The sequence below is a fragment of the Oncorhynchus mykiss genome, chromosome 9 (assembly GCF_057628025.1).
Source record: "Oncorhynchus mykiss isolate SJ-2025 chromosome 9, ASM5762802v1, whole genome shotgun sequence".
Taxonomy (NCBI): domain Eukaryota; kingdom Metazoa; phylum Chordata; class Actinopteri; order Salmoniformes; family Salmonidae; genus Oncorhynchus; species Oncorhynchus mykiss.
The window spans coordinates 24,450,674-24,467,302 of record NC_143030.1 but is presented as its reverse complement, the minus strand read 5'-3'; the positions used below and the strand labels follow the sequence as shown (position 1 = coordinate 24,467,302).

The 16,629-nt window shown below is 40.5% G+C and overlaps 1 protein-coding gene across 19 annotated transcripts in view; it reads right to left on the bottom strand.

The window, feature by feature from the left end:
- Positions 1–3,120: 3,120 nt before the first annotated feature.
- Positions 3,121–16,629, bottom strand: part of LOC110531733 (multiple PDZ domain protein) — a 62,868-nt gene continuing 49,359 nt past the window's right edge. For 18 of the 19 annotated variants that reach the window (XM_036987557.2, XM_036987561.2, XM_036987562.2 and 15 more), the window contains 14 exons: positions 16,233–16,307; positions 15,236–15,392; positions 14,538–14,686; positions 13,615–13,698; positions 12,154–12,347; positions 9,727–9,874; positions 9,369–9,455; positions 8,983–9,076; positions 8,800–8,840; positions 7,786–7,908; positions 5,638–5,742; positions 5,069–5,178; positions 4,868–4,991; positions 3,121–4,711 (listed from right to left, as the gene is read on the bottom strand). In XM_036987557.2, the coding sequence (XP_036843452.2) occupies positions 4,565–4,711; positions 4,868–4,991; positions 5,069–5,178; positions 5,638–5,742; positions 7,786–7,908; positions 8,800–8,840; positions 8,983–9,076; positions 9,369–9,455; positions 9,727–9,874; positions 12,154–12,347; positions 13,615–13,698; positions 14,538–14,686; positions 15,236–15,392; positions 16,233–16,307 (1,638 nt within the window). In that variant the 3' untranslated portion in view covers positions 3,121–4,564. The remainder of the gene's footprint in view (positions 4,712–4,867; positions 4,992–5,068; positions 5,179–5,637; positions 5,743–7,785; positions 7,909–8,799; positions 8,841–8,982; positions 9,077–9,368; positions 9,456–9,726; positions 9,875–12,153; positions 12,348–13,614; positions 13,699–14,537; positions 14,687–15,235; positions 15,393–16,232; positions 16,308–16,629) is intronic. The other variant, XR_016483167.1, reaches the window with a different exon arrangement.

Here is a 16,629-nt window from a genome sequence, read left to right as displayed (position 1 = left end):
TTTCTCACTCATCATCATTCACGATTTATTCAGGATTATCTGTAAGTGTTTAGAAACATATTCTATTCTTATTTACAATAAAAGTGATTCCTAAATGACACTTTATTTACCATGCATTTTTATTGGGCAAAATAATCTGAAACACAACCAAAACAGACAGCAAATGCACCCACAAAATGTATAGAGTCACAATCTTGATGGAGTCATTGCGTGCTATGAATGTGGGACCAAATACTTAACTTTTTACTACTCTAATACACATACAAGTGAATTTGTCCCAATACTTTTGCTCCCCTAAAATGGGGGGGGGGGGGCTATGTACAAAAAGTGCTCTAAAATTCTAAACGGTTCCTCCAATATGGATAAAAATACGTTCAAATTAAAGCTGACTGTCTGCACTTTAACTTCATACTCATTGTTTGATTTCAAATCCAAACTTTGAGTATAGGGGCAAAAGAAGAAAAAAATGCTTCACTGACCGAAGAATTAAAGAGGACACTGTAATTCCTATCATAGGCTTAATAGCAATGTAGAGATATTTTTAGTTGCACACAATATAGCTGGATTGCCCCATCCTGCCCCTAGGGGTCCACCGCCCTGCAGCGCCCCAACCCAACACACCTCACTCATCTTTAGGATCTTAGTGAAACATTCATTATTGGTTTCAGGTGTGTTAGGCCATGGCCAGAGTGACAACCAACAGTACAGCAGACTCCCAGGGCCAGGACTGAGCAGCCCAGCAGCTAGAGATTGCCTAAATATGTATATTTCCTGACATGAGCGTGACTTCAATACAAACTCCATTTGTCGTACAGCATTCCATATAAGGCACCCAGACCGTATGAAAGTTGCACAGTCCACTTTTAATCTTGCAATAAATACAATTTTGTGATACATAACTTGTCATTTCTGACATCAATTTTGACGTGGGAGGATAACCAAACCCTCCAATTAATGGCAATGCATTTCTTAGCTGCTATAAATGCTAGGTTACACAGTTTTTTCTGATAAGTCTCCAGTATCAACATTTCCAAGCAAAGAAAAACAGGGAGAAGGGAGAATCTGTAGACATGCTGAGATAAAATAGCATACTCTTTGCCAGAATTCATCCAGCCTTTACAAGAGCATAACAAATGAAAATATGTCCCCTTTTGTGTTTTACACCTCCAGCAGAGGAATAACATTTCTGAGTGCCTGATATTCAGTTTGATTGGCATTATAGTACGTTCTATGGATGGTCTTAAACTGCAGTAATTTATGTCTGAGATGATATGAACGTGACTGGGCATTCTAATATATCTGTATCCATTCATCATCATCAAGTCTCCCAGGTCACGTTGTTGTTTTACATGTTTTGTGTAATTTGTGTCATCAGGAAAAGCCTCCATCAACCCTTGATACAGTTTGGAAATCAACTTTAGAGGTTTGTCAGACTGCCTTAATAAAGTACAGTCGTTTCAATCTTGGACGCTTCTGGCTTGTCCAGTGTTTGCCGCACAGAAATAATAGGGTTGCATCTGCAAATGTTCACCGTAGCGCCATAACAGACTGGTCTTCCCTGGTTGCCTGACCCTGCTGAGATGCCTGCTACCATCTGATCCTGCTCAGATGAGGCATGACAAAGAATTACCTTGGTGTACATTTAAACAGTAAATGGTCCAAGAATAACATTAATGGTTCAATAATTGAAATGACCATTATTCCCAGATCCCAAACTGTAGCCCACCCATCAACTCAAGAGGGAACTTTGTATCCATTCACTGGTTGTTATAATATACTGCAAAATTCACCTGAGCTCCGTAGACTGGTCTTCACTGGCTGTCTGACCCTGCTGGGACACTGGTCACAATCGGATCCTGCGAAGACATGATGAGCATAGTGTTGTGTACCGACTGTGCACCATGACAGTGAAGCCTGTAGAGCTGTTTATACCTTGTCAGTGTGAAAAGTAGGGAATTAGCTAGTGAAACTGAAAGCGCAATAACTTTATATTGCTATACTGACTCTAATAAAAACATCAGAATATCAGTCTTCAATTTCATTGTTTGATTCAGATCTACTGTGATTGAGGCAAAACTAATGGCTAAAGCTCACTAATGTTAGCCAACTTTTGGCTAGAGCTAATGGTACACCAACTGGTGAAAACGAGTTGCTTTTACAACTTGTACGCTCTGTGCAGGTGTACGTGTGTTCCTAAATCCAGCCAGCTCATTACACCAAACAGCCTACCTGACCGCTCTGAGGCGTCCGCATGGTCCAAAAGCATACAGATGCCTCTTTTTGTATCACAGTGTAATTATGAAACTTGGGTGGACAAAAATGCAATTTCAGAACATGGAGGGGGGGTCACATCTCTCCCATCCCCAGTGAAAGATGCTGCCCTGGGTTTCACCCTTTCAACCGGTCCGCTTGACTTCCCATGGTAATTGAACACTTCGGTTTTTTTTCTTTAAAACTACTGTAGCTTAAGAAAAGGATTTCATGTGTAGGAGGACCTCACACAGACCACATGCTATACTGTGAAACAGCTGTCTGTGTGGACATCCTACAGTAAATCTAAACAGAGATCCTTTCTCTACTCTCACTGAAAAAGCTCCATAGAACAACCTGGGTTTGTTCATTTGGGCTCTCATCCAAAAATCTTTACATTTTGCAACAGAAAAGGAACATTCGTTTCAAATTGGAAAGGTCTAGGTGGTGAATTTTCTTCCATTTGGTGCCTAAAGAACATGACTAAGGATGAAGTAACTGTATTATGTATGACATTACTATCCTTTAGATATCTAAGAAAGTATCAGATTTTATATACTGTACATTTTCTGCTTAGATGTGTGGGTTTGGAGCCATTCCTTTTAATCTTACAGTAGGTATAGCCTCTAGCTAATAATATATCAGCTGCATAAGCCACATTCGCACCTCACATCCTCATAAATCCTGAATCCACATGATATATTAGTCAGATGTGCAGGTCTTGTGTGACGCAGTAAGCCTCCAATAACAACCACCGCTTGGTGGATATTCTCAATAGAATTGCCTGTTAACTGTTACAAAAACAGTTAGACACAGTAATGAAAAGCCCATGGACTCTATGACATTACTCAAATAAAACCAATCAATAACTGGGGCTTGAAGGTAACTTTTATTAATTCAGCCTCTGAACAACTCAATACTGTGCTGGATGTACTTAACTAGGTACACATATATTGTAATATAGGATCTTAATTTGATCACCCTGTTGCTGGAGAACCAGGTTTAAAAAGGCTTCTGAAGTTTGTTATTTCCACTTGGAATCCCCTACAAAAATGTCCATAATTATAATCCCACATAATAATTCACATTTCCTGTTGCTGCAGGATTATTTTCCTGCTGTCGCAAACTGGCTCAAATTAAGACCCTACATCTGTAAGAGTGATTGACGCCATGTTAAAAAGGGGATTCATTGTTGTGAAACTAGAACATGGGGTATCTAGCTAATGGTTTGAAATGAATTAGGAAGCTCCAACTTCCTGGAGAGTGACCGGGTGTACAGGCTTTTGTTCCAGCCCAACACAATTGATTCGGCTAATTGTTGTCCATATTGAAAACTGTCAACGGTTGATTATGTGAAACAGCTGTGCTAGTGCTAGGTTTGAGTAAAAGGCTGCAATAACTCTCCAGGTTGGAGACAGCTGAGATGGACCATATAAACTGGTTTCCTTCACCTACTATCATATTATGATAAAGTATGACCATAAAAATAGGTAATACTTGAACGGTAAAATACTGTGAAACAATACTTCACATCTGCATTAGTAAAACTACACTACGTCTCATACGCACCCTCTCCTTTCCCTGAGTGTGTGACCATGTACACACCCTTAGATACTTGGTCTGTAGAACTTCTGACCAAGAAACCAAAGCTTTAAGATCATTTCACTCCTGAAAAGGTGGTTTGCGTCACAAACAAAACGTTATTCAAATGTTATTCAGTCTAGAGTCTAGACTTAAATACGACAGTGACTTCACTATAGAAGAGGATGGACAGCAGTTTACAGTAGCATAAGCTTTAAATAATGGTCTTATTCTACCAATATTTTTCAGTTATTGCTTAAAAAGGGCCCTTAACCCTAAATATCATAATAACACAGTCCATGTCTGAGCATAGAAAACTAGAGTATAAAAGATCTGAGCCACATTGTCCAGTGAATATTTCAGTCTACCTGCAGTAGCTTCTTGTAACCTTCTTGCGAAGGTTGCAAAATAAATGTACACATACCTGTTATTCAATTAATGCACCCACCAAGCTAGCTAGCTAAATTGCCATAAATGTTTAATGCTATTCGACCTGTCCACAAATGAATATAATTGGTTCAGAGTTTGTTTTGATATTTCAACCTGTGTGTCCTGATCGCTTCTGGTGTGGGTGAACAAAATCAACTTGCGCTCGTCCGGTTTGGTCAGCATGTTAGAGTTTAGGAATGGGTGTGTTCACATTACAATACATATACCGTATATTAGGGTGTGTGTGTGTCTACACCAAGGTATGAGTCTTTGTCTATGCGTGTAGGGTGAGGTGTGTGTGTGTCTAAGAGAGCACAGTGAGGGCAATTGTTCCCTTGGTCCTCTTCAGGATGCCCACGGCCTCTTCGTGGGTGACCCCCTCCAGACTCTGTCCGTTAACAGCCATAATCTGATCCCCCCGCTTCAGACGCCCGTCCTCTGACGCTGCCCCCTGGAGAACAGACACGCCAGGTTACCACACAGGTTACCACAATTACAACTGTCATAAATGTACATTCAAAAGGAATATATTTCATCGATATAACATACTAATACTGACTTGCTCTATGAAACATCAGTTAGCGAAGAAAATTAGATTTCCCCTAACCTTCCCAAACACGGTTTTCACATAAATGGGCAGGTCTCCATGTGGGCTTCCAAAGCCACCAACAATGCTGAAGCCCAGGCCATCTGGGCCCCTGGCCAGGGTAATGGTCTTATATTGAGGAGGTCTGTAGAACAGAGAGAAATGTTTCTCAGGCCTTGTAAGGGTTTGACAGAAACAACAGGTGTGTGTGCGCATACATACCCCAGGTCGTCGTGGAAGATGCTAGTAGCAGTAAGGCTGGAGACTGAGAGTCCGGCAGCTGTCTGCTCCTGAGACGGGCCGGTCACTGTGGTATCACGCCCTGCTACCACCTGTTGGGTTTTGTTGTTGCAAGACAAATGATACATGAAAAGGTAATTTAGTTTAGTTTGTTCAGTTCATCAGCTCATTTTCGAGCACTGCAATATAGAACAATTTCATCATCAACATTTACAGACAACTTGACGTAGATGACAGCAAGCACATAAAACAAAACAGAGCTTTATACTGTACATGCTCAAGCTACCGATAATGGATAATATATCAATTAAGGGTATCTCAATCTCCACAGTACGCACCCTTGGATACAAGACTATACTGATCTTTTAGCAACAATGCATATACAACGTATATATGAAAACCTCTACTTCATCAGTATACCTGTATTCACAGTTATCACTGATGAAGTAGAGGTTTTCAGATATGCGTTGTACTGTAAATGCATTACTGCTAAAATACCAGTACAATCTTACTGTAGTTGGGAGAATGACGTTAATTAGTCTTTCACTGACCTGCAGCTCGATGGTGCCGGTGGCATTCTTCAGCAGGGTGACGGCCTGGCTGTGGCTCATACCCTCAGTAGCGGTCCCACAGATACTGACGATCATGTCACCGATCTGGAGGGGTCACAGAGAGGTCACAGGGTTAGAGGTTACAGCATGTGCTAACCCCTTGGTCACAATGTTTGTAATACCGGTACATATGGGTTAGAGACAGCAACTAATACTAAATCAATCCCTTAATCGTTCCCAAACCCCATACCTCCTAGGAATAATGTAACAAAGACGTATTTAAGGCATTGTAGTGTAAACTAACAGAGACATATTTAAGGCATTGTAGTGTAAACTAACAGAGACATATTTAAGGCATTGTAGTGTAAACTAACAAAGACGTATTTAAGGCATTGTAGTTTAAACTAACAGAGACATATTTAAGGCATTGTAGTGTAAACTAACAGAGACATATTTAAGGCATTGTAGTTTAAACTAACAGACATATTTAAGGCATTGTAGTGTAAACTAACAGAGACATATTTAAGGCATTGTAGTGTAAACTAACAGACATATTTAAGGCATTGTAGTGTAAACTAACAGACATATTTAAGGCATTGTAGTTTAAACTAACAGACATATTTAAGGCATTGTAGTTTAAACTAACAGACGTATTTAAGGCATTGTAGTGTAAACTAACAGAGACATATTTAAGGCATTGTAGTTTAAACTAACAGACGTATTTAAGGCATTGTAGTGTAAACTAACAGACATATTTAAGGCATTGTAGTTTAAACTAACAGACATATTTAAGGCATTGTAGTGTAAACTAACAGAGACATATTTAAGGCATTGTAGTTTAAACTAACAGACGTATTTAAGGCATTGTAGTGTAAACTAACAGAGACATATTTAAGGCATTGTAGTTTAAACTAACAGACATATTTAAGGCATTGTAGTGTAAACTAACAGACATATTTAAGGCATTGTAGTGTAAACTAACAGAGACATATTTAAGGCATTGTAGTTTAAACTAACAGACGTATTTAAGGCATTGTAGTGTAAACTAACAGAGACATATTTAAGGCATTGTAGTGTAAATTAACAAAGACATATTTAATGCATTGTAGTGTATGCCACTAGCTATTATTATTACTACTACTATGTGTTTTACTTTTACATTATTTCTCCATTTTCTTTCTCTCTGCATTGCTGGGCAGGGCCCTTGAGTAAGCATTTCACTGTTAGTCCACACCTAAAAGTAGATTTGAAGGGGTTAGCGGAAGGAAGATAGTGGTTTGTGCTGATAGAGAATATTGATCATGCATTACCGCTCATCAGCTGGCCTTCAGCCAGGAATCATAAAGCAATTTATTATAATAATACTGACTTAGTAATGATAAAATAAGAAAACTACTGATAAAGTTAATGTAGGCTAAATCTACCGCAAGCAAACCATATCCAGTATTTCTAAACCACTGCTTTGTGTTTCGCCGGTTTTAGTTCACCCATTCTTCTTGTTCTTTTGAAGGGATACCAACATAGATATTCTATTCAAGACATCCACACAGTCCCTCTATTCTGTTACATTTTATGGGCTCAGTGCAGTATAACTAGATTTATGGTCTCCTATGGCTTACTGCTCTACTATTGTCTGCTGCCAGCCTGTCTGTGGGGGCTACAATGGTCAGTTTGTCTGTCCTTCTGCAGGAGGCCATTGCTTTCAGCTGTAAAGGCCCTCGACACTAATAGAACCAACCTACGTGATGACTTGAGACTGACTACAGGCAGTATTTAGACTTGAGATAAAATGTTCACGCAAAGATTGACCAGAGTTACATGCACAAATCTGAATAGCCCACTGTCCAAAATGAACCAAACACAAATAAAGGAGGCATACACTTACTGTAAGTGTAAATATTCTAAAGTTGACTTAAACCTGACGTTTGTATGAACTTTCATCGATACGATAAAACTCCTTGCTGTTTGATTATTTGTAGCTCAAAACAAATCTCTTTCTCTCGTTTGGGTGAACATTTAGTGAATAGATTCCATGTGATTAGCGGAGTCTGACTTTCCTTGAGGGTCCTTGAAGTCAACAAACAACATAGCCCACATAACCCATATTCTCTTGATCAGGTCCCTATGGCTGCTGCTGTACCAACCCACCTTGAGTTTGTGTGTCTGGGCAGCGAGGCCGGTAGGGTTCATCATGGCGATGAAGATGGGCACATCGCCCAGGGGACTGCCCACTCCACCCGCAATACTGATGCCCAACGAATCAGTGAGACCCTATGAGGAAAGACAACCAATTACAAAAGTACTTCAAAATCACTATAATCAGTTGTAGTAAGTTACCTCACAAAGACAAATAAAATACATATTTAAATAGTGTAAAGTAGTTGGAGCCGTGGGGGGGGGGGGAATTCTAAGCTGACATAGGGATTATTATAAAATGGTCATGCTATGGATAATTTCACTATTTGATTTGGAATTTTGTTACCCCTTTAGGTATCAAATCAATAGAAAGAATTATTCGTTAAAGTATTGAATTTGGCCTTTACTGCTATAGCCCTGGGAAACACACCGAATACAACATTCATAAATGCCAAAAAAAGAGTAAAAAAATAAATCATAAGAAACAAAGTTTTGACGTGTTTGTCCTATCTATGAGATATAAGAAAGCTCAGGAAATATGTTGTGTTTTTTACACATTATTTAACCCTTTTTTGGGTAGGCACAAAACTACCTTCAAACTGTATTTTTATTCATTTTTGTAAACAGGTGCTGGTTACCTTCAGACGAGTCCCCGGACACTTGTGGCGGTCATAGTGCAAAATGGAGACCACCTGTTCTGAGTCTCCCCTTTCCATAGTAGTCATAATAGTTTGTAGGTCAAACTGTTCGGAAGCTACAGATGTTCGAGAGAAGACCGATTTTCGGGATGTCTGACAAACAGCGCTTTAGCTCTGCAGATGCGGAAGTGCGATATCGGCGTATCGAGACGCATCCAATGCAAAAACAGATTCCTCTAGCTTAAACTGACAGATTTTGATGGGGATTTTTTTATTATGTGACTTAGATTGACACAAATCGGCATGTTGCATCAATCTTAATACAAGGACAAGCTTAAAACAGATTTGTTTTTCGATATAATTATAAATATTATAAAAGAAAGCTGACCTTTGTGAATTCAACAATTCTGATCTCCTGGTGGTCCAGTGCTTTATAAAAGAGTAAACAAGAGAAAACAAGAGTAAACAGCCAAAATGAATCGACTCAAATGAGACCACGACATGACGGCTAGCTTTAGCTTTCCAAACAGCTAGATGTTTATCAACTAAAAAAGGTCTTAAGACTCCTGACTTGTATGTTGTACGCTGTCACAGTCCATCTGGAGGCTACCAGAGGAGGCTGACAGCGAGTGAGGGGTCACCTTGCAGCTGCCCGTTTCACTTATCTACCCAAACACAAGGAAAAAGAAACGTGAAATGAATGACAAATTGCTTTCCTTTATCTGAACTATATTTTAGGACTAAGGACTACCAATAGGATATAGAGGAAGGAAGAGATCTAGGGAGTATTCAGTGAGCTGAAATATATTCAGATAGAACTGTAATGAATAGAGCTTACAAGGTGTCTACATGGGTCCTATCTGTTAGATGCATTTCTATCTGAACATTCTGTAACATTGCTCACCTGAACAGGCCCCAGGATATAATTAAGATTCAGAAAACAAAATGGCAGCATACCTGACTGCTCTGTGAGAACCTTCTCTCAGAGTGGAAGGGTCCGGCTTTAAATCTGCCCACCTCCATCACTATGGGTCCCACACCACACTGCAAACACAAACATGTAAACATATAAATAGCTTTTCAACTAAACAAACCATCCAAAGAAGAGATGCTAGTGATGTATTCCACACCAACCGGTCGGAAAAGAGCCAATACAGCACTCATTATACATTTCCTTTTTAAATACATAAATTATCTATCCATATCAACAATTTTAATTTGAGACAACAAAAATCCAGCCTAGTCCCAAATATATCAAGACGGCACCAATAGATCTGGGACCAGGCTTTATTTGACCCTGCTTCCCATGGTTCACCTTCAGCAGTGCTGCCACTGACTCCTGGGTGGCGTTTCTGACATCCTCCTTGTTGACGGACAGGATCTGGTCTCCCTGCATCAGCCTCCCGTCACTCTCCACCACGCCCCCTTTCACTATGTCCGACACAAACACCCCTGTGTCGTTCCTGTTGTGGATAGAAACAACACACGAGTTGGTTGCGGGGTTTATGTTGCGTTAGTGTGAGTGCTTGGTCTCTGTGCATGTGTCTGTCATTTGTGTGTGAGCATTTTGCAGTTAGGATTCGATAGCAAATCAAATAACGTATTTAAGTGGATCTTTTTTTGTGTTGTTCTAAAACGTTGTATTTAACTAATAGGCTCTCTGAGGACAATAAGGTATCTATCAATCTATCTAACAATCTATTAGGTAAAAATGCTAATCAAATGCCTGCCTCCTGCTGTGGTTCAGGTGTGGCGGTTCAGGATCTATAGATATGTTAAGGAAAAGCAGGTTCCAAAGCAGGTAGGATGACCGAAATACACTGAAGGTAGACCCAGGTAAAAAAAATCCAGGGTATATCTACCTTGGTGTATGTGGGACTTATCTATACATCTATCTACTAGGGCAAGGGCTGGGTATCTTTGGGATTTGTTTCTTTTCCGATACCAGTTCCCGCTCAGACTCTTCAATTCGGTACCGGTTCTAGAAGGTTTCCTTTTTCGTTTCCTATGTTGAATGAAGAACACATTTACATCTTTAAATGCCTAATCTTCCTCATTATATTCTCTTCATTTTCTTACTAGAACAAGTGTATATTAAAACAAGTGTTGGCTCCCCCCTGTCACCATTGATTTAACTAGTTTCTTAGCAAGTATAGCAACTAGTCAATACAATGACCAATGTTAAATCACTGAGATGGGAAAGGTCAAACACCTTGACCCCCAATGCTAAATAACCTGTGGCATGCACACACACACCAAACAATCCCCGTCATCACTGCAGGCCTGACTCCTCAAATGTCTAATTGGTTCAGGCAAACAGGAGAAGCATGTTTCACACACACACACACACACACACACTGGTGGTTGCCTGAGGTTTCTCTGCTGGGGCCATTCCTGTGCTGTCTATCTCCAGTGAGTTAGGGGCTAGAGGTCACACACCTCTGACACCATGTGTTGAGAGACCCCGAAGGCGCGTGTTGTTATCTACTGGGATAACACACTGAGGATGGCTCAGCATGCCCTTATGTGACTCTGAATGAGTCAACACATTATTTAAACTATGTCCAATAATCTAATTGTGGTCTAAATAAAAAAAATAAAAAGATAAGTTGATTACTTGAAACAAGTGTATTAGTGCTGGGCTGGAACAAAAATGTGCCCCCCTCTGTGAATGGGACTAAGAACCATTGCGCGCTAGTAGGGTCGTAGTTCATCTCTGATGGGTTGCTGCTCCTCCTATGGACATCCACTCGGGGACATTCTCCCCCTGCATGGATATTTACCCTGATCCCACCCCCAATGGACATTTATCATTGTTACAGTTGTAAATATGTATATATTATTAGCATTATTTTCTTTAATAGTTTCATTCACTTCTCTTTTTGTCACGCCCTGACCATAGAGAGCCCTCGGGGTCCTCTATGGTGTAATAGGTCAGAGCGTGACTAGGGGGCTTTTCTAGTTATTTTAGTTCTATGTTGGTGTGTTTGTATGGTTCCAATTGGAGGCAGCTGAATATCGTTGCCTCTAATTGGGGATCATACTTAGTGTGGCCCTTTTCCCACCTGCGATGTGGGATATTGTTTGTGTTTAGTGTTATGTGCGCTACGAACTGTACTTTAGTTTATTTATTTGTTTGAAGTTTCACCTCAATAAATATGTGGAACTCTACTCACGCTGCGCTTTGGTCCACTCATTATAACGAACGTGACACTTTTTGACCTGCACTGTTGGAGCTCCAAGCTTAAGAATGTCACTGTACCCTGCAATTACATCTGCGACCCTGTGCATGTGACAAATAAACTCATCTAATCATCCTAGAAAAAGAGAGCTTCTCTCCAACATCTTTACGGTGTACATTTTAGGACATCCCTGTTTACAATGTACATTTGAGGACATCCAAATGTACGGTGTACATTTTAGGACATCCCTGTTTATGGTGTACATTTGAGGACATCCAAATGCACGGTGTACATTTTAGGACATCCCTGTTTATGGTGTACATTTGAGGACATCCAAATGTACGGTGTACATTTTAGGACATCCCTGTTTATGGTGTACATTTGAGGACATCCAAATGTACGGTGTACATTTGAGGACATCCAAATGTACGGTGTACATTTTAGGACATCCCTGTTTACAATGTACATTTGAGGACATCCAAATTTACTGTGTACATTTTTAGGCCATCCCTTAAATGTTTTCAGTCAAACGTCCCTATAAGACTTATAGGTTCGAGTACCTTCTCCCCACGATGCTGAGGCCCAGGCCCTGGCCGGGCTTCTTGTTCAGCTCCACGGTAAAGGCATCCCACAGGTCCTCCTCCTTGTACTGGGCCTCATCCCTGAACACGCTCAGACGCACCCGCTGAGGGGTCTGCCGTAGCACGTTGATAGCTTCGTCGTGAGTGGCCACGCGCAGGTCAATGCCATTCACCTACGGAGATGGGAAGGGAGAGGGATTAGAGGGGAGGGAGAGATGAAAGAGGAAGGGATAGTGAGAGAGAAACAAACAGATCTGCCAATATAAAATGTGGCAGCAAGGGTACAATGGATAGCATGTTATATTGTTCCTATTTATAGAAACACTGTAGGCCCAAACACACGGACAAACATGAATATTAGTGAAGAATGTGAATAATGTAACATACAGGGTCAACAGCTAGCATACATGTTTGAGGGTAGGCCTATACTTTAGTATAATTATACTTGTATTTTGAAAACCTTTTCTAATAATAACACCACAATGTACTTAGTTTAGAGCTGAGACCTGCAACCTATTTTAAAGTGATGCTAGAGGTTTTGTACAATTTCAGCCAGTAGTGTTGAAAGTAGCACACACGAGCCAAAACGGGTCCCCGAAGACTGTGCACAACGTCATCCAGTCGTATTATATGCTACGTCCTGCAAGTTATTCTTTTTTTTAAACCTGCAATTCGTATGATATGTTACGAATTCCAATTTGTACAATATGTTCAGAATTTGTAAGTGCTTAAGATCCCGTTCAACTTCTAAGGGTCCATATCAACGGGAAATAGCCCATTAGCGCTGGCATAGCCATGTATGGCTTTTCTCATAGCAGACTGAAATGGGTCGCTAATGACGTTGGTTCTGCTTGAGCCACAGAATGGGTGGCCACTCTCTCACCCTCCCCCTGACCCTATCATGAGCAGTATGAATACTACGGCTTAGCTGGGGGCCCAAAGTGAATTACTGAGGTGGGGCAATTAAGTCTTAAGGTTATGTGTATATGTGTTGGTGTGTGTGTGCGTGCATGTATTGAAAGGGGGTGAGTGAGGTGCTTCCAGCCCCATTGACTGAGTTGCCATGACTAACGGCCCCAGTCACACCCCTAGTCTATAACAAAGCAAAGGGCAAAAGGGTGGAGAGCTAGGCTGGCTATTAAGATGTCATTCTATATGACGTCATCTATACATATAATGACTATATATACCATTCGTTATCTATATTTATATAATTTTAGATGTAACATTTGAACAATTATTCTTCAGATTCTATGAACCAAATCCTATCTTAAGAGTCACAGTGATATGAATGCAGTGTTATACTAGAGTGTGAAATACGGGTCTATATGATCTAGGATCAGTTTAGCCTTTTATATCATGAGGAATATGGTTACAGGGATAGGAGGAGGGTGGAACTGATCCTAAATGATGAATGCAGGCCCTGTTACATTCCATTACCTCCAGGATCTGGTCCCCAGCCCAAAGTCTCCCATCCTTGGAGGCAGCTCCCTCCTCATAGACCTCGTGAATGATAATGGTCCCCTGGAGAAAGAGAAGAGAAAGAAGAGTGTGAGAAAGGGGGAAAAACAAGTGCTAAAATACAAGAGGTGTGTGGCACGGTAGGAGGGAACAAGGAAAAGAGAGAAGGAAAAATAGAAGACGGAGGGAGGAACCAAGGTGAAACAGAGATATAGTCAAATAGAGTAATGAAGAGAATAAAATGACAACGTGAAAGAGTTCAGGAATACATGAGAGATTAGAGACAGAGTGGAACAGGTTGACACTAGCTAGAGTCTGTGTGTGTAGGTGTCTATGGGGGGGGGGGGGGGGGGGGGGCTCATTCTCAGGTCAAGGGTCACATTCCAGGATATTGTCTCCTGTGGTTGAGGACTGACTGAGCACATGGGGGGAGAGGAGGAGCGGGGTGTGTGCGTGTGTGACAGACTTCATTATTTCCTATAGTCCTTTGCCATTCCACTGCCTCCACAGCTATTTCAGACCTGGGATAATACTGCCAGCTCTAAAAGCACACAGAACCAAAGACTTCTAAGTGGGTGGCATATCTTTTAAGTTTGTATAATTGTGTAAGTAGTAGTGGGAATTGGACTTCTCATGTTAGTGGTTGAACTTAATTGTTTTATGTATTGTTTTAAAATATAGAATTGGACAAAAACCCAGTGTAAATTCTGATTTAAAGCTTCAGATAAATCTATGGAAAACTAACCCAGATTCTTTGTCAGTACATGTCATTTTGGAATCTGTTAATTGGGATCCAACAACCGTTCTGTCATAGATTATTCAAAAATACAAATGTTGTTATTATTCTACAATACAAGGGGACACTTCAAAAACCCACAGCTACCCCTGGCACTCTAACCTACCAATAGAGTGTCACAGCCCCCCACGATGCTGAGGCCCAGGCCCGTGTGGCCTTTGGAGATGTCTATGGTGGTCTCACAGCCGGGGATGATGGGACAGGTCACAGGGTCAGAGGAGGCCAGAGTGCCAGGGGTGGACGAGCGACTTGAGCCTGATGAGAGAGTGGGAAATTGAGATGAAAATATCGAAGAAATGTTTTCATTCTAGCCTGGTCCCAGATCTTTGTGCTTTTAGCCAATTCCTCAGATTATTATTGGCATGCTATTCAATAAGGCAATGACAAAAAATATTCAGAGGAGTTGGCTAAAGCACCTATTAATTTGACGGCAGGCTAAAATCAGACTTGAATATATTAAGTCACTGTACAACTAGTGGCTATATTAATACTATATTTGTATACTGTATCTGTTTCATTCTTCATTGTGTAAATCAGCATAAACTTATTGACTAACAATCACAGACGTGATTGGTTTGCCAAGTGATTGGTATTGAAGTTGGGGGCACTTGCCCTATAAGCATATCACTCTGCTCTACCTAACTGAGTGAATCATGCTTCGTTCAGATTTTGAGGTATAACTAAGCACCAGTATTTAAGTTATGTAAAAAAAATCTTCAGCTAAGTTGTTTACGTTCAATAAACCAAAATGCTAATAATGTCTGGCATGTCCTCCTGTCAACACATGACAAGCTGTTTACTCACTCCTGATTGGCTCTGACTCAGGCTGGCCCAGGTTAGCCATGTAGATGCTAGGGATGCTGGTGGCCTGATCAGTATAGTAGGGGGGGAGGGGCAATAACTCATTCGCGCAGATTGTCAACTTCACGGAGCCTTTGGCGTTCCCCAGTAGAGAGTGGACCTGAAACGTAGGATAAAAAATACACAATATCATAGTCCCCAACAGATGGTCTATCAGAGATGGGCAGAACTTCTGTTACATGTATTTCAGATACGTATTTAAATTACTCCTGAATATTTTGTCATTTGAATTACACTGGGCTGAATATACTCCAATGCATTTTGTATTTTCAAAACACAAAATACTTTTCTATACCATTTTTTAAAATGATTTTTTATATAGCGGTTTACAGTTTGAGGCTACCCTTTAACCCCTGCATTGGTATCAGAAGTCTGATCACACTTTGGTGTGATAAAAGAGTCTGCTAAATGAAGTAAACATTAATATATATGTAAACAATTGCAAAGCATGCTGAGTATTATTCTAATGAGCTCAGCCCCAAAACAATACCCAGTGTGCTTTGCAGTTAATTTTGGCATGTTCATTTTCACATATACATTTAGGTCATTTAGCACACACAGAATGACTTGCTTAGCCAAGGTAGTTAAACACAACATACAACAGTCAGAGCGAGTAACATGTTTTTGTAACCGTTACTGAGAATGGTGTTGCTGTTCGGGCCAGCTACAAATGTATTCTTGTATTTTAATACAAGTTCATTTTGATATATTGATCTTTATGGTATTTTGCATATGTATTCAGTACATTTTGCCCATCCCTGTGGTCTATAAATGTCAAATTAACACACAACAAACTATGTAAAAATGTATGTATATGTTACAACAACAAAAAAGTAAAAAATAAACTAATTTAATAAACACTCAACAAACTAATCAAATTACCCTCCATTAACCCTGGCCGTAGGGTGTGTCTAAAATGTGCTGCAGAGGCAGATCTTACCCTCTCCACAGTGTAGCCCACCACTGGTTCATCCTCCACAGCCAGGAGTTTATCTCCAGATTTGATGCTGCCGTCCTGCATAGAGTAATACAGGACTGGTGTTAGAGAATGTTTTTCATCTTAAAATATATCCATCCAATTAGCATGACATGTAGGATGTCCAATATTATTTTCTGTCCAGCATTGTTCTTTAAAACTGCTCCTGGACAGCTACAGGGTGTGCATGCTTTTGTTCCAACCCAGCACTTTATTGATTGAACTAATCAAGGTCCTCTTAGTTTAAATCAGGTGTGTTAGCACTAGGCTGGAACAAAAGTCTGCTCACCTTGTGGGTCCCCAGGACCAGGATGAAGAAGAGTGCTACACAGGACACATGTTTCAACCAGGAGAGTAAGAC